The sequence below is a fragment of the Zootoca vivipara genome, chromosome Z2 (genome assembly GCF_965207765.1).
Source record: "Zootoca vivipara chromosome Z2, rZooViv2.hap1.1, whole genome shotgun sequence".
Classification (NCBI taxonomy): Eukaryota; Metazoa; Chordata; class Lepidosauria; order Squamata; family Lacertidae; genus Zootoca; species Zootoca vivipara.
Genome location: NC_142585.1, coordinates 1,097,359 through 1,120,761, shown reverse-complemented (window position 1 = coordinate 1,120,761; position 23,403 = coordinate 1,097,359). Strand labels below are relative to the sequence as shown.

At 44.3% G+C, this 23,403-nt stretch overlaps 1 protein-coding gene across 7 annotated transcripts in view; it reads left to right on the top strand.

Annotated features, from left to right (window-relative positions):
• The window catches only part of ARHGEF6 (Rac/Cdc42 guanine nucleotide exchange factor 6), a 143,213-nt gene that overhangs the window by 53,605 nt on the left and 66,205 nt on the right, over positions 1–23,403 (top strand). For 6 of the 7 annotated variants that reach the window (XR_015948741.1, XR_015948744.1, XR_015948743.1 and 3 more), the window contains 13 exons: positions 2,712–2,839; positions 4,252–4,453; positions 6,044–6,114; positions 10,018–10,112; positions 11,178–11,273; positions 12,008–12,130; positions 12,768–12,906; positions 14,547–14,606; positions 16,419–16,565; positions 17,408–17,494; positions 20,933–21,011; positions 21,834–21,973; positions 23,275–23,400. Coding sequence is in view for 2 of the 7 variants with exons in the window: in XM_088665144.1 (XP_088521270.1) it covers positions 2,712–2,839; positions 4,252–4,453; positions 6,044–6,114; positions 10,018–10,112; positions 11,178–11,273; positions 12,008–12,130; positions 12,768–12,906; positions 14,547–14,606; positions 16,419–16,565; positions 17,408–17,494; positions 20,933–21,011; positions 21,834–21,973; positions 23,275–23,400 (1,493 nt within the window). In the remaining 5 variants the exon portion in view is untranslated. The remainder of the gene's footprint in view (positions 1–2,711; positions 2,840–4,251; positions 4,454–6,043; positions 6,115–10,017; positions 10,113–11,177; positions 11,274–12,007; positions 12,131–12,767; positions 12,907–14,546; positions 14,607–16,418; positions 16,566–17,407; positions 17,495–20,932; positions 21,012–21,833; positions 21,974–23,274; positions 23,401–23,403) is intronic. The other variant, XR_015948742.1, reaches the window with a different exon arrangement.

Sequence of the window (23,403 nt, the reverse complement as noted above, 5' to 3'; positions counted from 1 at the left end):
ACTACCTGTGCTTTATAACAGTGGTTCTCAAAGCTGTGATGTGCCACACTGGTGTGGCAGGAGAGGATGGCAAGTGTGGCAGGATAACAAACATATTTTGGGAATGATTCATGTTCTTACATAGCTCAGCTGCATTGCTTTTTATTTCCCATGATTATAAAGTTGTTGTTGTTTAGTCGTTTAGTCATGTCTGACTCTTTGTGACCCCATGGACCATAGCACTCCTGTCTTGCACGGCCTCCTGCAGTTTGGTCAAACTCATGTTCGTAGCTTCGAGAACACTGTCCAACCATCTCGTCCTCTGTCGTCCCCTTCTCCTAGTGCCCTCCATCTTTCCCAACATCAGGGTCTTTTCCAGGGAGTCTTCTCTTCTCATGAGGTGGCCAAAGTATTGGAGCCTCAGCTTCAGGATCTGTCCTTCCAGTGAGCACACAGGGCTGATTTCCTTCAGAATGGATAGGTTTGATCATCTTGCAGTCCATGGGACTCTCAAGAGTCTCCTCCAGCACCATAATTCAAAAGCATCAATTCTTCGGCAATCAGCCTTCTTTATGGTCCAGCTCTCACTTCCATACATCACTACTGGGAAAACCATAGCTTTAACTATACGGACCTTTGTAGGCAAGATGATGTCTCTGCTTTTTAAGATGCTGTCTAGGTTTGTCATTGCTTTTCTCCCAAGAAGCAGGCGTCTTTTAATGTTGTGACTGCTGTCACCATCTGCAGTGATCAAGTGATAAAGTAGTTGTGTTCTATTATAAATCAAGCACTGCTGGGAGTTGTTTCTTTTCATTTCCCAATGTACTTCTTATCAATTAAAAAGCCATTGTAGCATGAGCAAATTTTTAATCTGAAAGTGTGGCCCAGAGGGAAAAAGTTTGAGAACCACTGCTTTGCTGTCTACCAGCTCCTTCTGGTACGCAGGATGAGACCCTACCTGCCCGCGGACTGTCTCTCCAGAGTGGTGCATGCTCTAGTTATCTCCCACTTGGACTTCTGCAATGCGCTCTACGTGGGGTTGCCTTTGAAGGTGACCTGGAAACTACAACTAATCCAGAATGCAGCAGCTAGACTGGTGACTGGGAGTGGCCGCCGAGACCACATAACACCGGTCTTGAAAGACCTACATTGGCTCCCAGTATGTTTCTGAGCACAATTCAAAGTGTTGGTGCTGACCTTTGTAGGGTTACCAGATGTCCCCAGTTCCCGGGGACAGCCTCCGGATTCACCAATATGTCCCCGGACAAAATCTGTCCCCGGAATGTCCCTGGATTTTAATTAATGTTCCTGGATTTATGCCTGGGGACTTCCGGCGAGGCAACATGGCGGGCGCCATGGCAGTGAGCAGCACCACGTCAAAGTTCCAGCCAGCCAATCTGCTGGCTGGGAGGTGGCTATTTAAACCGAAGCGCGAGCCAGAGAGCTTCCTTCTAGCTCGCTTCCTCAATCAACGCTCGTCCCAAACTCATGAAGAGCCCCCCCCCCACAGCAGAAGAGCCCATGGCACTCTTCTGCTGCAGGCTCTGTGAACCCACGTGGGGGGGGGGCGAGGTGCTGAGGCGCTGAAGAAGAGGAGAAGCATAGAAAAGAGCTGTGCCACGTTGCGAGACAGAGAGAGAGGAGAGAGAGAGACACGGAGCATGGCGGCGGCTTCTCATGGGAACAAAGAGGCGCGAAAGCGAAGGCTGAGAGGGAAACGGGGGGGGGGAGGCAGGCAGGTGTGTGGGCTTTATCTCCCTCCTCTCCAATGGCCACTGTGGAGATGGTGAGTTTAACGGGGGCGAAGAAGGCGTTATGGCACCCCTCATCCCCAGCCAAGGTCAAGAACTCTGGGCAACCCTTTCCTAAAATAAAGCATGAATTATTTTTTTAAGTGTCCCTGGATTCCTTGAAAAAATCTGGTAACCATTCTTTTTAAAGCCCTAAACGCCCTCAGCCCAGTATACCAGAAGGAGTGTCTCCACCCCCATTGTTCAGCCTGGACACTGAAATCCAGCTCTGATGGCCTTCTGGCGCTTCCCTCACTGCGAGAAGTGAGGTTACAGGGAACCAGACAGAGGGCCTTCTCGGTAATGGCACCCACCCTGTGGAATGCCCTCCTATCAGATGTCAAGGAAATAAACAACTATCTGACTTTTAGAAGACATCTGAAGGCAGCCCTTTCTATGGAAGTTTTTAACATTTGATCTTTTATTGTGTTTTTAATATTCTGTTGGAAGCAGCCCAGAGTGGCTGGGGGAACCCAGCCAGATGGGTGGGGTATAAATAAAATTATTATTATTATTATTATTATTATTATTATTATTATTATTATTATTATTTACACCATGAAATTGGCCGAGTAGCACATTGGTGAGCATTGCAGATCTCTGAACACAGGCATTATATGCTGACAAGGCCTCATTCCTGTCAACAATTGCACTGCAGCATTCTGCACTCACTGCAGCCTCCAGATCAAGCACAAGGGAAGCCCCACATAGAGCACTGCAGTATGCCAGCCTTGAAGTAACCAGTGCATGAGGCAGGACACCTCTGGATACTGGCCACTGTGAAGCAACAGCCAGAGTGGGCTCTTGCCTTCAAGCCCCAGTTATGGGATTCTCATAATAGGCATTGATTTGATGGGCCGTTGGCCTGATCCAGCAGAGTGGGCTCTTCTTACATTCCCAGTGCTGACTTTTATTCATTTTGTTTTCTTTGTCTTTAAACAGATCGGAGCTCCACCAGGCCATGCTTGCATCTGTTGCCTCCTAGTTCCGCTGAGGGTGACAGCCGTCCCTCGACGCAAACAACATCTCCTAAGTTGCCGAAAGCATTGCACGGCCAGTCAAAAGTAGTGGTAGGTTTTGCTCAAAATCTACCCCAGGATCTTGGGGAGACAGAAAGTGAAGGAGAGGCAAGGAGTCTATGGTTTCAGGCTCTGCACGTTCTGTGGCCTGGGCGGGAAGGTCTAAGGGACAGGGAAATTTCCCAGCTTCAGGCCCACTTTCTCCAAGAATAAGCTGCTGCCTCCTCCCCACCCCACCCCACCAGAAAACCTCCCCCACAAATCTGCAGTATGGGAATATTAACATTGGTCTACCCTATAGGGTTGTTGCAAGGGCAGTTGAAAGTGCATAGTTGAAGTACAGTGGTACCTCGACTTCCGAATGCCTCGACTTCCGAAGTCTACAAACCCGGAAGTATGTTCGCCACGTGTGCGTTCTGCGCAGAAGCGGTGCGCGCGCTCTGCGCATGCGCAAAGTGCAAAATCACGCTTCACGCATGCGCAAAATGGACACTTCAACATCCGAAGGTTTTGACTTACGAAGAGCGCTGTGGAATGGATCGCCTTCATAAGTCGAGGTACCACTGTATGTTAATTGCTTCCATAAATGTAGGGATGGCTTTCAGCTTGGACAGCTACTGGCCATGATTGATATGTTCTACCTCCACTCATTCAAAGGTAGCTTTGCCTCTGAACAGGATGCTTCCTGATCTGGCAAGGCTGTTCTAACATTAATCATTTCTGCAGAGCACTTTTGAGAGTAAAAAATGCTGCTTAAATGCTGAGGAACCTGAGATGGCTCAGTCAGTAGAGCATGAGACTCTTAATCTCGGGTTGCAGGTTCGAGCCCCATGTTAGGTGAAAGATTTCTGCATTGCAGGGGGTTGGACTCGATGAAGCTCATGGTCCCTTCCCACTCTATGATTCTATTATTTTATTATCCCGACCACAATGACTTGCCTACCCAGAACATACAGAACTTATTGTCAGGGACTGGCAGGATGCTGTGTGCACGGGGCTGGAGTCTGACTATGGATTTGTGGGGAGGTGTATCAGCCAGGAGGGAAAAGTCACTGACAGGGGAAGCTTCAGAGCTGTAGGGTGCAGCACTGGAGGAAGAGGAAGAAGAGGCAGGTTGGGCAAGTGAAGGGCTGGATGCTTCCCCGCCCTTTCTTGTACCTTTCTTGTACCGGTTTCTCCCAGAACTAGGAGGGGATTAAAGAGGGAAGGGCAGTGGCAGCTTCCACACAGGTGGAAGGAGTGTGTGGCCCCCTGTTGCTGCAAGTGTTCCCTGGAGCACAGACCTTGGAATAGCTGCCTAGATGCTAGATTGGTGTGCTTAGATATCCAGAGCTGTAGAAGCAGCTGTAAGTGTTCTCGACAACAAAGAGTTAACCACCAGCCGTGCTGAGAAGCGCCCTTGACATTTATTTCCTTGTTTGTTTGTTTGCATTATCATTTATCTTGACGTTCCTGTGCATTAGGAGATGACTGAAAATGGCAATCACCAGCTGTTGGTCAAGGTCCGATTCCAGTTTAAGCAGACCAATGAAGACGAGCTGTCAATCAACAAAGGTGACATCATTTACGTCACCCGGGTCGAGGAAGGAGGCTGGTGGGAGGGAACCCTTAATGGGAAGACAGGCTGGTTTCCCAGTAACTACGTCAGAGAAATTAAATCTACTGGTAAGAGAACCTATTATTAATTGGTATTAATATTAACTCTTTTTCTTTTTCTTCTTCCGTTTATGGGGTTGCACACTTTTGGCAAGCAGCTGCCCCCAATATGATTTATTTGGAAGGGCAGGGTGTAAGGTTAATAAATGAAATGTTTGCTGTTTCCTCTACTATATGCTTTTTAGAGCACACTTTCCCCTAATGTGTGCCTTTTGTGCACAATGGTTGGAGAACTGTATCACAAAATTTGGAAAAACTGCAAATACCAAAGGATGGCTGTGTTCCAGTTCCCCTGCTGTTTTGATAGGTACAAATCAGGAAGGATTCAGTCACATTAAAATCTGTGCCAGACCAAATTTCGCTTCCATCCCTAGCCAATATCTACAGGGCCACAGATTCTACATTCCTGCATTAAACCGTGTGGCTGCCCATATCTCAGTAAGACTGGAACCTTCATATGGTCTAGCCTCTTTGTATGTTTGTTGAAATTGAGATGGTGATGATATCGATTTAAGGATCTTGTTCCAGGCCCCCTGGCTGTGCTTTCATATTTTTCAGTCTGTCACCGTAAGGAGCAGAGAATGCTTCCTTGTTCCTGTTCCTCTAAATGAAAATGGACCATTTGGGTTTGTCACCCAACTTTAAGGAAATAAGGCCAAACAGCCCCAAGTTTATCATTACAGCCATCGAGTCATGTGTTCCTTGTATCAGGGCAGCGAAGCTCTCACTGAGATGGTGATCATACTCCCGCCGACAAGGTAGGACAACATCTCCAAGACAGGCTTTGATCTGTTCCAGCGTGGCTGTCATATGATGGTCATCTTTCTTGGCATCCTGGGGTGTCCTGGAGGCTCAAAGGCTGGCTTTCCACTGTCCTGCTTCTAGGAACATCTTGGAAGTGCCACAGGGGCTGCCCTCTTACGGAGCCATGAAGCACTGCAAGGGAATGAGCAATAAACAGAAGCAGAGTGTGACCTTGGGGGGAAATCAGATGGCTGTGCTCATTGCTGCTTTCACTTCTCCCTTGTTCTCTGGGCAAACCACAGGCTCTTTATGCATTAGGTTTCTAACACTGGGTTGCAAGCTCTTCAGGGCAGGGAGCTGTCCTTACAGCAATGCTTTTTTTTTTTTTTTAAAAAATGGCAATGTAAGGTTACATGGCTTGATTGTAAAAATCCATCCTCAAAGTGGTTTACAAAAAGAATAAAACAATGAAATTCTCAGCTAAAAACAACAATGTAAAAACCTTCAGAGATAATGAAAGCCAACAATAAACTAAAAACCAAATTAAGGCACATGTCAGCATTCTACATGCCTGGAGAGGCTTTCCTAAACAAAAATATTTCTTAGCAGGAATCAAAAAGTGAATAGTGAAGGCACCCACCTCATGTCAATATGCAGGGAGTTCCAAAGAATGGGTTCTGTCACACTAATGAAAGGACCTATTGTCAACAACAGTCAATGCTAAAGCCTGGCAATTGCAATCTGTTTCTTGCCTGTACAGTTGTTTAAATTTTGCTTGAGATGCCAGCTCTTCTCACCACTACCTGACAGAATAAGGGCAATTCTATATAACAATTCCCACTGCTTCTATTCCAGATAAACCACTTTCTCCAAAAGCTTTGAAAGGAGTTGAAAGCCCTCAGCTCACCAAAAATTACTATGCCATGGTAAGTTTGTTAAGTCCCCATTATCACTCAGTACTATTAATTAGAATAATTACTATTATTATCCACAAGGGAGTTGTTGGTGTTTGTAAGACTGCAAGTGTAGTCCTTGAGGTCTTACGATATTCTCATTTGAACTAGAGAAGTTACTAAGAGTTCCAAATGGGAGCATTTTTCCCTCGAGGCATTTGAACATTTGCTGTCGTCATTTATATATAAAATAAATAAAAAATACATGTAAATATTTATTATTTATTTTTAAGATGCATTATATGTTTTGCCATAAGATTTAGAGAAGTACCAAAAAACTTTTCGAGGAAACTATTTACTGAGCATTCATTCTGACTTGTTTGGATTAGACTGGGAGGTTAGATGACGATGCATCAAGCAACTGTTACCCTATACCTTCTAGTGCATTTTCCTCATCACTTTCCTTCCTGCAAAAGGTCCAGTTTTCCAAGGGGAAACAGGTTTTGTTGCACAGGGCCATTGAACGAGCATTGATTGCTTCATCTAAATTTGCCTGGATGTGACTGAATCCCAAGATCACCACAGTCCGGAAGTGACCAGACCAGACATGAGAGCTCCCCCAGAGGCATTTACGCAAGCATTCTGCCGTGTGCAGAGTGATTTAAGAGTGGAGCAAAGTCTGAACTACATGCTCCTGCTGAGAATACACACACACACACACACACACAATATTATACCACATAATCTTTATATAAAATCATAATATCACACAATCATAATACACAATCTCACTATCATAAGATGATATCACACAATGATATCATACATAAAATCATCACATGGTCATATCATGTAATATCATTAGTGAAGGAAATTAACCGCTTCCTATATCCAGTTGGGATGCAGGTGGCGCTGTGGGTTAAACCACAAGAGCCTAGGGCTTGCCGATCAGAAGGTTTGAAGCCCCGTGACGGGGTGAGCTCCCGTTGCTCAGTCCCAGCTCCTGCCAACCTAGCGAGTTGGAAAGCATGTCAAAGTGCAAGTAGATAAATAGGTACAGCTCTGGTGGGAAGGTAAACGGCGTTTCTGTGCGCTGCTCTGGTTAGCCAGAAGCGGCTTAGTCATGCTGGCCACATGACCTAGAAGCTGTACGCCAGCTCCCTTGGCCAGTAAAGCGAGATGAGCACCACAACCCCAGAGTCGTCTGTGACTGGACCTAAGGGTCAGGGGTCCCTTTACCTTTATATCCAGTTACTCGATGACCTGGTCCTGGAGCATGGAAGGCAGATTGAGGCAGTCTATTATTGGGTACACAAGCACAGTGTAACAGCCTGCCCAAGTGTGTTAAATCTTGGGGTGGAGGAACCTAATCTTCCCTTTGAAATCTGAAGTTCATCGAGAAATGCTGGCAAGCAGCCATCTGGGCAGAAGCTAGCATGTTTGGCTACCCCAGTGATCTGCCCCAGAGCTCCCATTTATTGAGATCATTTTGTATGTCTCTGCTTACCCTTCTTTTCTCTCTAAATCTGCTTGACCTACCATTGAGACATCTTGGTGCTATGTGGCTGAGTTTGACACATAGGATGTGACACTCATGGGGTAGGAAAATGCTCTGGACTGAGAACAGAGTGGGCCTCGAGAACCAGGAGGCAGAATACAGTGGCATTTAAAATAGATCTATGTCACTGGCTTGGTGGTTCCAGCACAAGCAGACTCCTTTGAACAGAAACTGAAGAGAGGAATGAACATTGGGTCCTAACTGAGTGTTGCATTTTGTTGCATAGTGCTGGGAATTGTAGTTTTGTACGGTAAGGGGAAAACTACAGTTTCCAATATTCTTTGCAGGAAAGAATGAGCTTTAAATGAATGCTGTGTGTGCAGCCCAAGATCCTGCCATGTGAGATGGGTGCACCAACAGCCATGCTGGAAGTTAAATGTGTTCCTACAGCGTCTGCTAGAAAATATTTTGTTATTAGAAATAAGCAATAAAGGATGCCAATCTTAGACTTCTGAAACTCCTTACGAGACCTAATCCTCATGATCTCTGCAGCTGGAGTATCTACTTGCCCTGTTGGATTATAGAGAACGACTCAGTTCCTCCACTGTGTCCTCACAGAAGTAGAGATTGAGCTGGATGATGAGAGCAGGGATTGAATAGTGGGGGAGTGTCACAGTGGCCGGAGCGGGCTACTTCAGAGTAATGACTCTACACAGCTCTGCATTTTATCTTTTATTGGTGCTGCGTATTTACAGTGCTGAAGGCAATGCTATTTACAAGGACACATCTTCTCAGCTTGAATCAGAACCTCCGAATGGCGTTTGGCGCGTTTTTCTCCAACATAACAACTTTGGTAGACCCATCCTCTTCCCACTCCGCTTTCTGCGCAATTCCGGAGTTGGGGGGATGGGCCTGCCCCCCTTGCTTGCCCCTTCCTGTCCCACCTGGGACCCTGGCTCCGCTACCTTGTCTGAGCCTCGGACACGACTTCCTGCTTCCCCACTGGAATCGGAACTCTCCCTGCTTTCCCCTGCGCTCGGGGATGGGCTTGAACTCAGGAGGGGAGGGACTTCGCGATATCCCCTGTCCCTCACAGGGAGATTCTGCATTTCCCTTTTTAAAACAATGGCCAGTGCCTTTTAAAACCGTGGAGTGATTGTCATAGCATGCAAGTTGCACGGAGTTGGCTTATGGAGAGCATCTGATCCCTGGAAAATTCTGGCCCTGATGTTACCACCTTGGCTTCAACTTCATTGGAGCAGCAGGCTTTATGGTGCAGTAATTAGGTGCCTGGCCTGCAGAAATCAGTCCTCTCCCATAACACTAGAACTTGTGGACACCTAATGAAGCTGGATGTTGGGAGCTTAAGGACAGAGAAAATAAAGCACTTATTCATGCACTGCGTAGTTAAACTATGGAACTGGCTCTTCTAGGAGACAGTGAGGGAGGGCCACCAACTTGGATGGGTTGAAAAGAGGATTGGATAAATCCATTGGAAAAGGAGGCTGTCAGGGGCTGCTAGCCATGATGCCTGTGTCCTACCACCAGTGCCAGAGGTGATTCTGCCTCTGTATGCCGCTTTATGGGGATTATGAGAGAGAGAGAGAGAGAGAGAGAGAGAAAGTAAATTGTCGCTTCTGAAGAGAGACCACACCAGGGAGGAAAGGGTTAAATTCTCCCTCCACACCACATGATTATCACCTTCCCACCTCCCACTCCAGCAGCTGCTGTCTTTTCCTTTTTTTAAATTATCCATCTTAAATGCAATAAATAAATAAATCCAGGTTCGAACCCAGAAGCTTCCCAAAAGCAAAGTCCTTCATGCATGTTATGCTGGCCTCATGGGGAAATGTAGGAACTCAGTGGCAGAACATCTGCTTTGCATGCAGAAAGTCCCAAGATTTCACCCCTGGCATCTCCTAGTTGTTGTTAGCATCCGTCTGTCTCGAGAAACAATGGAGTATGCCTCTGGGGGTGAAGTCAAACTGCTGTGTTAGCAGCACCAAATGACCTTTCCAGGTGCAAGCCTGGTCAGTGTGTCTGGAGGTTCTGGGCTGTCCAGGGGACAAGACCTTCCCTTTGTCCTTACTGATGTGGTCCAAAGGAAAGCAGAACAAGGCGTTTGGCACCCGCTTGGCTGCAGGAGTTGATGAAAAGAGGCATGCAAGGCATCGTCCAACCATTTTAGGGTCTCCATTCTGGATTTGTGTTGATTTCTTGTCCTGAATATATCCCACAAGGCAGTGGAGGTTTAGGACCAGAGTTTTCCTTCTCCTAGATGGGCTACCTTCCCAGGTGGATGAGACCCTGATAAGGCTGATCTCTCTCTCTCTCTCTCTCTCTCTCTCTCTCTCTCTCTCTCGTGTGTGTGTGTGTGTGTGTGTGTGTGTAAACACACACCCCTCTCTTTCTTACACACACACCCTCACTTGCTATAGGTACTTCAGAATATTCTGGAAACAGAACGAGACTATGCCAAGGAGCTGCAGATGCTTTTGGGAACATACTTGAGACCTCTCCAATCCTATGACAAGTAAGATCCAACTTGTTGATGTCTTCTGTCAAGATAGGTAGAGATTAATCCTTGATTTGTACAAATTCTTGAATGGTTATTTACTATTTAGATTTCTCCAGCTCCAGAGCCTGTCGCTGGTTAGACTGGTTAGACTTGACACTTTAAAATGTGCCAATGTCTCTGAATCCAAAAGTTTTTAGTGATGGACACAACTTTAAAACTTTTAAACACCCTACTCACAGATTTTTAAGGTTCCTTTCAAATGATATATTTCTTTTCCATTACTTAAGCTTATTCCCAAAATGGGCAAAAATGTCCTTTTATTACAGGAGGAGAGCTACATACTCAAAATTCAAGTGTGTTGTGGAAATTGAGGAACAGGTTGTTGGTGATCAAAACACTGTAACTGATATGATCACAGTCTATTTCAGAGGTGGGCAGCCTCTGACCGTTGGACTGGACTTGACCCACTATTTCTCCCCATTTTAGGAAAGCCCACTCACGCACCCTATGACAGGTGTCATGTGTGATGTCAGGGGTGGAGTGGGTAAGGGCAAGGCTTCAAAGGGACAATCAGGAGCTCAAAATAGCTTGCTGATTGCTCTGTTGCTGAAACAGAACAAGGCAGCAGGAGTGCAAGGAGGGGAAGAAACTGCTTTCTCCTCCCAGTGATGCCCCTTGAAGCCTCCCCATGCTGATCCTTTCAACCTCCAATGTCCCAGTTTGAAAGGACCAGTGCAGGGTGGACTCTGCAAACCTTCCCACACATACCCTTCCAACCTTCAGTGTCTCCTGGTTCCTGTAGCTTCTGTCCTCAGTGCTCCCAAAATTGAGACAAATTAGTCTGCAAAGGATTGGGAACCCTGCAAAGGATTTTGACAATGTGTGTGGCTTCACCGACCGGTCAAATATGACCCACAAGGCCGATCCTGATAAGGATTCAGCCTGTGGACCCTAAAAGGTTTTCCTCCCCATGCCCAATGGAAGCTTTCTGTTATGTGAAATGAAAGCTCCATATTCCTTCAGTGCTTTTTAATGAGCAGATTTGATTTGCCCACTGTCTTGGTATTTGAATTTTTCCAGGCTGAGTGCCATGGATATTGCATCTTTACTTGGAAATGTGGATGAAATCTGCACCTTTCAGCAAACTCTCAACCAGCTGCTGGAAGAATGTGCTCAGTAAGTGCTTAACATTGCATTCGGGCAAGTATTTCCCATTTCTTTGAAGCCTGCTAATTGGGAGGGGTGGGGTCAAGAGGAAAGGATTGTCCAGTTGGAATATATGTAGGGAAGGAGGATAAATTCATGTCAGTTCAGCTTTTAATGTGAGCCTGGCTAAGCCACACTTGCCAGAGCAATGTACTGCCAGCCTTTTAAAATTCTCACTTCTCTGAATTTTCCAACTCAGTTCTCCAACCAAAAAATGTTGGATGCATGCATTCTTGAAAATACCATCCATAAGTGATTTATTCTAGGGGAAATTGCTCACAAGGAGGTGCACAATTGGCAGAATTGTGCACAAAACTATATCTACCAGGAGAAATGTAAACTTAACACACTGACATATCTTTTGGGGATCTTTTTTTAAAAAGTATAAAGTGAAATATGGAAAACAGAATTTAAGGTTAGGAAAAAAATGGAAGTGATTGCTTAATCCTTGCTTAGAGATAAGAAAACCTGATTGCAAAATGCTTTCTTGTCTTTGGAAATGTTCTGTGACTTTTAGCAAATTATTGGCCTTGCTTGCTCATATGCATGTTGTAGGCAAGGGCTTGAGCTTGGGAGATTGTGCTTTGCTAACCAGGTGAGCTCCTGGCTGAGGTGCAAGGCATGACCTCCTGACCAAGTCCCCGTTCCCTTAACCATTGCATAGAAGCCTGCTCTGAAACCCTTCCCTTGTATATTACCTGCAGGCTCCCAGAGCACCAGCAAAAAGTGGGGAGCTGCTTCATAAGCCTTATGCCCCAGTTCAGGTCTCTGTACCTCACCTATTGTGCTAACCATCCTTCTGCCGTCAACGTCTTGACTCAGCACAGGTAAAAATTAAAGTATTATTCTATTAGCTTTTCTCGCTCCCTGTCTTCTTCCTCTTCCTCCTTCCCCTTTAAATCCCCCCTTCTTCCCTGTGCAATCCAAGAACTCTAAAATCCTGAATTATGGAGAATCTGAAAAGGCAAGTTAAACTTGGCACATCCTAGTTACAGGTAGGTTGGTCCGCCGTAGTTGAAACAAAATAAAAAAAATTCTTCCAGTAGCACCTTAGAGACCAACTAAGTCTGTTATTGGTATGAGCTTTCATATGCATCTGAAGAAGTGTGCATGCATACGAAAGCTCATACCAATAACAGACTTAGTTGGTCTCTAAGGTGCTACTGGAAGATTTTTTTTTCTTTTGGCACATCCTGTTATTCTTCTCTATTACCTTGTTGCTGGTTAGGTGTGATTAAATAATATTATAAGGTATGATATTTATGTTGATTGCTTATCTGTGTAGCAACAATAAGTTACCAGATATGGGAATTACAGTATATTTTTAAACTCATAAATATTTTAATTTGTTTTAAAAGTGCCATTCAAAATGGTGCCCGCTAGAGACCCTAAGAGTGGCCATGTTGTTTCAGAGCAAGAGTCCATCTTGTTCCATATGTCTTTATTTGTTCACCTGTCTTCCAGTGACGAGCTGGAGAAGTTCATGGAGATTCAGGGAGCCCCTTGCCCAGGGATACTGACCTTAACCACAAACCTCAGCAAACCATTCACACGACTGGATAAATATATCATCCTTCTGCAAGAGCTTGAGCGGCACATGGAGGTGAGCTCAGTGGCTGGGAGAGGCATACCTGCTAGAAAAAGAAGGGGTGTTTTGCACCCTCTGAGCAATCATTGTCCCTGGTACTTTTGGCCAACTCCCAACAGCAGGGTATGGTCAGCCATTCGAAGACCACATTCCCCAGGGGATTGTAAGTCAGAGGCCACATGCTGAAAATGCACAGAGCCAAAGGCAAATTGACCACATTCCTTTACTCTTCCTTCAACTCCTCTTTCTCCTTTTCATAGAATTGTAGAGTTGGAAGGGACCCAAGGGTCATCTAGTTCAACCCCCTGCCATGCAGGAATCTTTTCTTTCTGCCTCCACCCCCCCCCCCGTTTCCCCCTCATTGCCATCCATGTGAAATTAGACAAGGACCACATGAAAATAGACCAAGGGCCACAGGTTGTCCACCCTGCTCTGTGGATTTTCATTTGCAGCTCTTGCCGACATGAATAAGCCAACTTCAGGCCTCAGATACTTGCTTGTCTTGTTTCACCAGAGGCAAAAGCAGGCAGAGAAATGAAGGTTACCTTTGTATACAGTAGGCTGGTTTCTGCATGCACTCTCTCTCAAACCCTCTATGCTCCGATTCAGGCAAGTAAAAAGCAGTTTCAGAGTCCAAGGCACATTCTAGCCAGGGAAAAGTTCTCCAGGAGGTGACACAGCAGGGCTGATAGAGAGGCTTGGAGGAATCTGAACCCCAGCCCTGTGGGAGATTAGCAGCAAAACCTAACTGATGCATGCTCTTGCAAATATGAGAAAAGGCTCAGACAACAGAGCTGTATTGCTGAGAGGCAGATACTCAGACCATAGAAATGCAATGAGTAGAGACGGTTTTCTGTGATGTCATTTCCCCTCCTCTCCTGCAGAGGAAGGAAGAGCTGGGATAGCTCAGTTGGTAGAACATGAGGCTCTCAGGGTTGTGGGTTTGAGCCCCAGGTAGTACGAAACTTTCCTGCATTGTATGGGGTTGGACTAGATGATCCCTGTGGTCCCTTCCAACTCTACAATTCTATGATCAAACTTCTTCCCCCTCTCTCTTCCTTTGACCAGTAATGGATGCAGACATGCCTCCACTTGCCCTAGCTTTAGGCACATGCCTGAAACTGGTTATGCAGTAAATATAAGGATCTTGCCTGCATAGTTTTTATGGCTACTATTGCTGTGAACCAATGCATGATTATAAAGTAAGTAAATCTGTTGCCCAGCTCTGTGTTAAACGGCATCTAAGAAAGAGAGAGCCAGCTTACTTCATTAACTGGACTTAAAGATTTTAAAGTCTAATTCCTATGCTTTTACTTTTGCTGCCAAAGATGGGATTTTGAAACCATCCAACCCACAGATGAGGGCACCTGGAGGGATAATTGCAATTAATATATCCTCTCCTATCCATTAAAACCCATCCCACAAGTCCTGAGCTTCCCCACCCCAGTTTTAGATGGTTGTAAACCGCCTTAATATCCTTTGAGTAAATGCCAGTATATCAATGATTCCAAAAAATAAGAATGGGTCCTAATATAACCCACGCCCCCTTGATCTGCTGCACTTTGACTTACACACACACACACACACACACACACACACACACACACACACACGTACCTGCCCCTTTGCACTTGCTAATGCTTCTCTTTTCCTAGGAAGCTCATCCAGACCACGAAGATGTCTTGAGAGCAGTCACATCCTTCAAGTCTCTTGTGGTAAGTCTTGGAAGCAGGCTCTGTGAGCCACACATCACCAGGAGTGGAGCAATCTAGGGGGATAATGGAGGGTCAAAGACCCATGACTATTTCTGCAGTGTATTCTCACCTTGCAGCCAATCCAAGTGGAAGGAGGTAAGTCAGCCGCTGAGGATTGGCTCCTTGGGTCACTCTGGAGAATGTGCACAGGAAGAACACAGAGGACAGTTGCCAAGTTTTCCCTTTTCTCGCGAGGAAGCCTATTCAGCATCAGGGAAAATCCCTGTAAAAAAGGGATAACTTGGCAGCTATGGCAAAGCTCAGCATTTAGGGGAACAGGGGAAAAAACCAGGTGCCTCAGTTTCAAGAAGGTGGTTGCAAGTTCTGCTACGTACAAGGAAAACAAATTAAGCTATTCTGAAAGAACACATTGGAGCATATCAAATTGTCTGCCCATTCTTTTGCACAGAAAATAAGTTGATCTCTTTGAAAGGCAACACATACAGGTCTGCATTGACCATTAAAATATTTAATATTTTTATTTTTATTTCTGCAAACCTTGGGTCTTCCTAATCTTCCCTCTGACTTATGCTTGTAGAACAAGTTCACCATTCATATGGGATAGGAGTAAGAAACCCACCCAAGGGTCCAGTTCACTTCTGTGCAACCTCCCTGGGGCCAAGTGCCAGTGGTGGGAGGGGGGACTGGAGACAATAATGGGCAGAGCAACAAATGCAAATGTTACCTTTCTATGGCATGCTCCTTTCTACCCCCACCAACACCTCTATCATCCATCCAGGCAAGCAAGTTATTGGAGTTCAAGGCACATTCCAGCCAGGCAGAAAAATATTGAAGGAGCATATGAAGTGAGGGCTGTGTCTTACGGGGAGGTCGCCGGGGAGGGAGTGTGGCCTGGGGAGAATCTGACTGTGAGGGCCACATCTGGCCCCCAGTACAGACATTTCCACCCCTAGTATGTGTAAGGAGTGCTCCTTTGAATCGCCCCATGTGCATTTTCCTAGGAATGTTCACTCACATAAATTCAGAAGCTGCAGCGAAGAGATTTAAAAGAGGGGATTTAAACTCTCCACATGGGGGCACTCTTTCCCCACTCAAAGCTCAATCTTCTGTTCTTAGGAAAGCAAAGATTCTTTCTCTTGCCTCTTCCGCTGCCTTCACTGTAGCCCAGTCTGGATAAGCCACTTCCTTCCTCATCAGAGAAGAAGCACATGTTGTGGTGGGAAGGTGGGCAGGAGACATCTGAAGCTGGGTGCAAAGAAGGAGGTGAATGTTGGTTGAAAACAGGAAAGAAAAGAGGCGTTGAGTTAGCTCAGACGGCTGGGGAGTGGGGGCATTGCTGTCCTTCGCCTGCACAAGGTCCCCGGTTCAATCCCCTACATTTCCGCAAAGAAAGAGCAGGAAAGATCCTTCTCTTTTGCCTGAGACCCTGGAGAGCTGCTATTAATCATAAGAACACCTGAAAAGCCCTGCTGGGTCAGTATAAAGGGGAGTTCTAGTCCAAATGCCCAAATGGGAAACCCACAAGCAGGACCTGAATCACTTGCGATTCCTAGCAGCTAACAGAGGCCTATTGACTCTGACACATGAGGCAGAACGCGGACATTGTGTCTAGCAGCCGTTGGAGCCATGGACCAACTTTGTTGCCATCCCTCAATTCTTAAATGAGGCATCCAGTTCTAGACATCTATTCCCTCTCCTCCCATATCTTTGTGTTTTTGTTGGAGAGGGAAGAAAAACGGTTTTGGGTTTTGCCTTGCTTTTTATGCTTGCCCTCTGATCTGTAACCAAAGCCTTTCTTTTCTCTCTTGGCAGTCCCAGTGTCAGGAGATGAGGAAGAGGAAACAGCTTGAGCTCCAGATCCTGTCAGAGGCCATCCAGGGATGGGAGGGCGAAGACATAAGATCAATGGGCAACGTCCTGTATATGTCACAAGCCTTGGTCCAGTATGGAGGGAGTGAGGTGAGAGTGGCAGGACTTAATATCCTAAACCTTGAGGGCTGGACTCTTTCTCCATCACCTATTTGTCTGTTCTCTGTGGTCAAGGGTCCTGGTATGACTCTCTTCCCCACAGCTCCACCAAAAAGGAGGCTTCTCCCATTTACACATCTCAAGTCCAATATGGGAGAAGTGGGGAGGTGAGAGAGGCAGTCTAAAAAGAAGAAGAAGACCAGTGAATACCACTCATGTTTGCCTCTGTGATTTCCATCCCTGACCTTAAATGAACAAGAGGATTGAAGGGATTTTCACTCACATTTACATTTCTGGCAGAATTCTCCAGCATATCTAATTCAGCCCCTTCCCAGGCTTGTGATGGTGTGAGACTCAGGTAGCAGCAGGGTGTGTCATTTCATGGGTGGTGAAACTTAATCTTTGCAAATTTCTACAGCGAGGAGTCTTTAAAAATGTGTTTTTAGGTGTGAGGAATTCAAATCTAAATTTTTTGGAGAACAGTTCGCTTGGTAAACCTACGTTTTGATGAAGAAGAACATGAACTGCTTTTGGAAACCCGAATAATTTTAATTTTGCCTTCTGAAAATGCTGGGCTTTGCCAAATAATATTAATATTAATTTATAACTGGTAGTACTTAGCAATCTTTTTAATGATTTCTGTGCAGTTTTACACACATTTTACTTGCCGGTCAAAACTAAATTATATTAATTTAATCAAAATATATTTTGAAATCCCCAAGTCATGTTACAACTTTTAAGCATTTTCCTCATTTCTGGAATTTGAAAATTGAAAAATTCAACACGTCCTGAGTCAGGTGGGCCTCAGCATGAATTTTCCTTTTTTGTTTCAGGAAAAAGAAGAAAGATACCTCATGTTGTTTTCTAATGCCCTGCTGATTCTCTCCGCCAGTCCTCGAATGAGCGGATTTATTTATCAAGTGAGTAGTGTCTTCTTGGGATTGCAGGAATTTGGCTTTCTTTCTTTTTTGAAGGACTTTTTTTTTTTGGCCCCCCCAAAAAATCACATGTTATTGTGGTAAATTTGACCTTGAAATTCCAAACTACTGTATCACCAGCTTGTTATGACTGGAGAAGCAGTTCCCAAGACAAAGAAGAAAGGATCTCTGTTTCCAACATTCGAAGATCAAGTCCTAGGACTGCTCACAGGATTAAAAGAAGGGCAGGATAGACACTCACAAGAATTTAAGGAAATTAAGAATGAAATTGGAATTTTGAATAAAGAAATACAGTACAACAGGTGAAATCAGAAGTTTTGGAAGTGGATACAAAAGTCATGCAGCTTGAAACAGTTTGAATCCAGGACCTGGAAAGGCAACAGTATCAAGCACAGGTGGCAATATCTTTTTTGCAGATGAAGGAGAGAGCAACTAATTTAAGATTACGAGCATTTCCAGAAATGGAACAAGACAATTTGAAAGCAACTTTAATCCAGGAATTCAAGGCATCTTGGGACCTGACAGATAAAGAACAGAGAAAGAACTGGAAGCAATAATTTTGAGGGCCTACAGGTTTGGAGCAAGACCAAAGAAAAAAGACTCAAAATTTGTTAGTGATTGTTTGGTGATCTTTCAAACTAAAGAACAGAGAGATAAAATTTTGGGACTACATTACCAGAAAAACCTGAAAGTACAAGATTGTGGGTTTATGTGAACATTGCCCAGTAGGCCACAGGCAAAAGCAAACAGAATATGGGCCTTTTACAGGGTGTGGGAATCACAGGGATGAGGCACAACAACGGGGGAGGGGGCTCACAGGGATGAGGCACAACAAAGGGAGGGGGAAACCCCAGAGCCATGGGGGGGGGAGGTAGGACCCTGAGTCAGCCAAAGCAGTGGGGGGTGGAAAGAAGATTCCACCTAAACATTAGGAAGAACTTTCTGACAGTAAGAGCTGTTCGGCAGTAGAATTTGCTACCAAGGAGTGTGGTGGAGTCTCCCTCTTTGGAGGTCTTTAAGCAGAGGCTTGACAGCCATATGTCAAGAATGCTTTGATGGTGTTTCCTGCTTGGCAGGGGGTTGGACTGGATGGCCCTTGTGGTCTCTTCCAACTCTATGATTCTATGATTCTATGATTTTCAGGAACACACATGGGTGGGAGAGTCTTATTTTTGAAATTTACAGTAGGGGAGTCAGGGTTGGGACAGGGCAGGTGAGGGGACTCTGAAGGGAGACTCTGAAGGTCCATTTAACAGGAAAAGGTCCACTTAACACAAAAAACCCACAGCAACGTGTAGCCGCGCCAGCTAGCTTTGAAATAAATTTGAACACATCCACAGAGAAAAGGGTTATTTGGGACACAAGCAAGGCGGTAATGAGAGGTTTCATGATTAAACAGAATGGAATAAGGAAGAAGGCCCAGAATGAGAAAAAGGTATTATTCTGAGTCCATTAAAAGAGAAAAAGTAAAAGTTGAGGAGTAATCAAAAAAATCAACAGATTCAAAAGGAAATAAAGGCCTTACAAGCACAGTTCTCTTAATTGATAAACCAGGAAATCGAATGGAAAATTAAAATGATGAGACAAAGGACATTGGAATCGGCAAATAAATGTGGTAAGTTATTAGCCTGGCAAATGAAAAAGAGACAGAAACAAAGTACTATAATTAACATTGTGCATGAAGAAAAGAATATTGAGAGCCCTGTTGAAATTAGGAAATGTTTTAAACATATTATAAACAGCTTTATAAGAGAGAGAAAAAAGGAAATGGGAAAAATAGAACAGTTTTTGGACAAATATGGACAGCAGAAAATTCCTGAGGAAAAAAAGATCCTACTCAACCACCAGATTTCAAGGCAAGAAGTTGAATTAGTGATTAATCAGATGCAAATTGGCAAGACACCAGGACCAGATGGACTGACCGATAAGACACTTAAAGAACGGCTGATTCAGCCATTGATGGAGGTCTGTGATGGAATATTAGGGGGGTGGGACAGGGCGCCCGAGACCTGGAGTGATGCACTTATTACACTGATACTGAAACTAGATACAGACAGAGCTCAAGTAAGGAATTATCGTCCAATCTCTTTGTTAAATGTGGGTTACAATTTTTTTGCAAGCATCATGGCCTCAAGATTTTAAAAAGTCCTTAATGAGCAGATCAATGATCAAACAGGTTTTTTACCTGTGAGACACATGAAGGACAACATTAGGAATATAATCAATGTCTTGGAAAAATTAGAGGTGAAAAAGAATTCTAAAGCTTTGTTAATGTTTATTGATGCAGAGAAGGCCTTTGACAACATTTCTTTTATGAAGAAATGCGATTTATATTGAGCAAAAAGCAAAAACTATAATAAACAATGTGGTATCAGAGGAAATTAGAATTGAGAAGGGTTCCAGACAAGGGTGCCCACTCTCCCTCTTATTGTTTATTTCAGTTTTGGAAGTCTTGCTGAATATCATAAGAAAAGATGAAGAGATAAAAGGGGTTAGAGTGGGCTCTAAACAGTATAAATTAAAAGCCTTTGCTGATGAGCAGAATATGCTTTTTTGTGTGCACACACTTTGCCTGGGGAGCTGAATCACAAAACTTAGAAAGCAGCATGAAATTTCAAATGAGAGCTCCATATTAGTTTCCTTATTGGTTCAGGAAATGTAAATGAGGTAGGTTTGCATTAAGAAAAATGAAATCTATTCATTTGACAATTATTAACAATAATCAACAAAACTGCTCCAGAAAAAAATACTTCAAATCATAATATTCTACAAGAAAGTATGACTTAAGATAAAATGACAATATTTCTTCCAAAAGAACCCCCTCAAAATCTACTGGAATTTGCTTTTGCAGGAATAAATTATTTTCTTGACAATACTGTATGAGGGACAACCGGTTCCCCCAAAATTTATTTCCATATTTACTCGCAATTCTCATCCTTAGATGTTCATTTTGACAGTGTAGCCAAATTCCAGACTTTATTAAGCCAATCTTTCCAAGGAGCAATGCAACCTTTTATTTTTTGTAAATACTTATGAAGGCATCATAAACCTGGCACTAGATTAGAGCAGGCTTTCTCTCTTCAGTCTTAACACAGGAAGGCACACATTATCTTAAGATGCACTGATGTATATATGTGTACCATTTATGATCAAAGAAACCCAGCTCCCCTGCTCCCCCCTTTCAAAACTACTCTTTGAGTCATATACAGATTTGTGCATATTCAGCTAATTGCTTTGATGAGTTGACTTGGGTTTCTTTAATAAGGTGGCAGTCCCTAACTAAAATTTACATATTGCAAGGTTTACATATTGCAAGTCAAGGTTGCTCAGGAAAATGTTGACATAATACCTTTCTTTCTTTCTTTCTTTCTTTCTTTCTTTCTTTCTTTCTTTCTTTCTTTCTTTCTTTCTTGGGAGCAGGCAAAGCTCCCTTTAATAGGTATGATGGTCACAAAATTAGAAGATGTGGAAGTCAATGAACATGCTTTTGAAATTTCAGGTCAGTGTGCTGCTAGCGGCTTAGATGCATGCATTGATTAGATTTGATTGAATATTTATACCCACTTTTCTACTCTAATGATACTCAAAGTGGCTTGCAATAGAAGGCCAAAAAAAAGCAACATACAGCAATGATGCAAAATGCTGAATACAATATAAAATACAAGGAGAACCTTGCTGGATCAGGCAAAAGGCCCACCTGGTCCATCCTGTTCTCACAATGGCCATGCCTACATCCTGTGGGGAAACCTACAAGCAGCCACTCTCCCCACCTGTGAATTCTGAGCTACTGGTATTCAGAGAGATGCCAGGTGGCATTCAGCTAAGTTTTACTCATAGTAGACTCACTGAAAACAATTACAGACTGAGGTCCACGAGTTTCAGTGTGCATATTTTCAGTAACACTGTGCTGAATCCTGATGGCCTCTGGCAGTGGAAATAAGATGCTGCCATCATGGTTAGGTAGCCTTATTTAGTGGAAATAAATGATGTATTGCAATGGTGGTGAACCTCTGGCCCGTAGGCTAAAATCCTGACCTGGCAGGGCATTCTAGTTTGGCCCATGGCACCATTTTCCACAAGCCACATCCTTCTGTCAATCAAGTGATGTCACTTGTGGCGGCAGCTGATGAGCTGGAAGGGAGGGAGGGAGGGGTTCAATTCTGCCATGGCTGTGCAAACAGGTGCTTGAAGCCAAAACAGAATGAGTGGGCTTTGTTGTTGCTGTTGCTGCTGCTGCTGCTGCTGTTGCTGTTGTGTGCTTTGTTGTTATTGTTGTTGCTGTTTGTTGTTGTTTTTAAATGAGTTAACCTGGTTCGTACAGGGAGCCTGGTCGACCGGATTACGGTGCATTGCAACAGCAACCAGGATCTGCACGAATGGCTTGACCATTTGCACAGGCTCACCAGGGGGACGGTTTCAAGTGGCAGCCTCTCCAAGACACATTCCTGGGGTTCTCATTCTGTAAGTTGATCTGCTGTGTGGGGCAATCTTGGTCTGTTCCGGGCTCCTGGGGAGGGGGGCAACACACCTGCCGTTCCTGCAGGGGGTGCTAGTGTGCTGGAAATCCACTATGACCAGAATCCTATGTAGGAGTTGAAGAGAGAATGGATTGCCTTCCCCCTCTGCCCTTCAGATCCCTTTTGAAGCCTCTTACATTGTGTGCTCATTTATTAAACTATTTGGGTTGACTAAAGCTGCAGCTGCTTATTCTGTTTCCTTGATGTTTCCCTAGTTGTTGATTTCCACATTATATCTGAGCTTTCACCGACTGAAAAGCCACTTCTGGATTTTTTAATTTTAAAATATATTTTTCAATGTTACAAAACCACATTCACATTAAAACAAACATTTCCCCATTCCTATCTTTCTTTAAAACAAACCAGTCATTTACAACTTCCCTTCTTCCCTGGTTCCTTTAATTTTCCCACCTATCCCACATATTGTTGTATATCCATTTAACTTCTGTATTCCTTTATTGTTCCTTTGCTATGTGTTATACTGTTGAATTCACCCTAATCCTACCAACGATTCACATGTTTACAGTTGTTTTCCAGATACTCCACAAAATTTTCCATTCCTCTGCCACTTCTGGAAATTTAATAGTTCAAGTTTCCAGAAAGAACAAATGGGGGGGGGGCTAGCAAAAAAGTTTGCAAATACAGTGGTACTCGAACAGCTTGGCTCCTAAACAAATCCCAAACACTGCAAACCTCGAAGTGAGTGTTCCAGTCTGAGAACCTTTTTTGGAAGCCAAATGTCCGATATGGCTTCCATGGCTTCCGATTGAGTGCAGGAAGCTCCTGCAACCAATCAGAAGCCGTGTCTTGGTTTTCAAATTGTTTTGGGAGTCAAACGGACTACCAGAATGGATTAAGTTTGAGAACCAAGGTACCACTGTAGTGGAAACGAGCAACATACTTGTGCTTTGCTCCACTATATTTCCCTTTGTGGCTTTTATGTTGTGTGAAAGCTCAAGTAGAATCTGAGCAACAAGAACAAAGGAAATTGCCTTATCCTGAGTTGAGCCATCTAGTTCAGTATTGCCTACACAGACTGGCAGTCTCTCCGCAGGTTTGCAGGCAGTATTCTCTTCCAGCATTATCTGAGGATAGAACCCAGGACCTTCTGCTTGCAAGGCAGGTGCCCTTCCCCAAATGAGGCAGCACAACCAAAATGGGCCCTCTTTCCTTTCCTTGGAAGATATGGAAACTCTCAGCAGGTTAACAAGCTAAATTAATAAATAAGAACTGTTTTATCATCAGACTTTCAGCTCTACTGGACAAGCCCGTGGTCCATTGGAGCCGCCCAAAATCGTTAAGCCCTGGACCTTAAGTTGCCTCCGCCCTGCACCTCCCCTCAGGCCATCGGTGGCACTCAGCTACAAAGAGGTA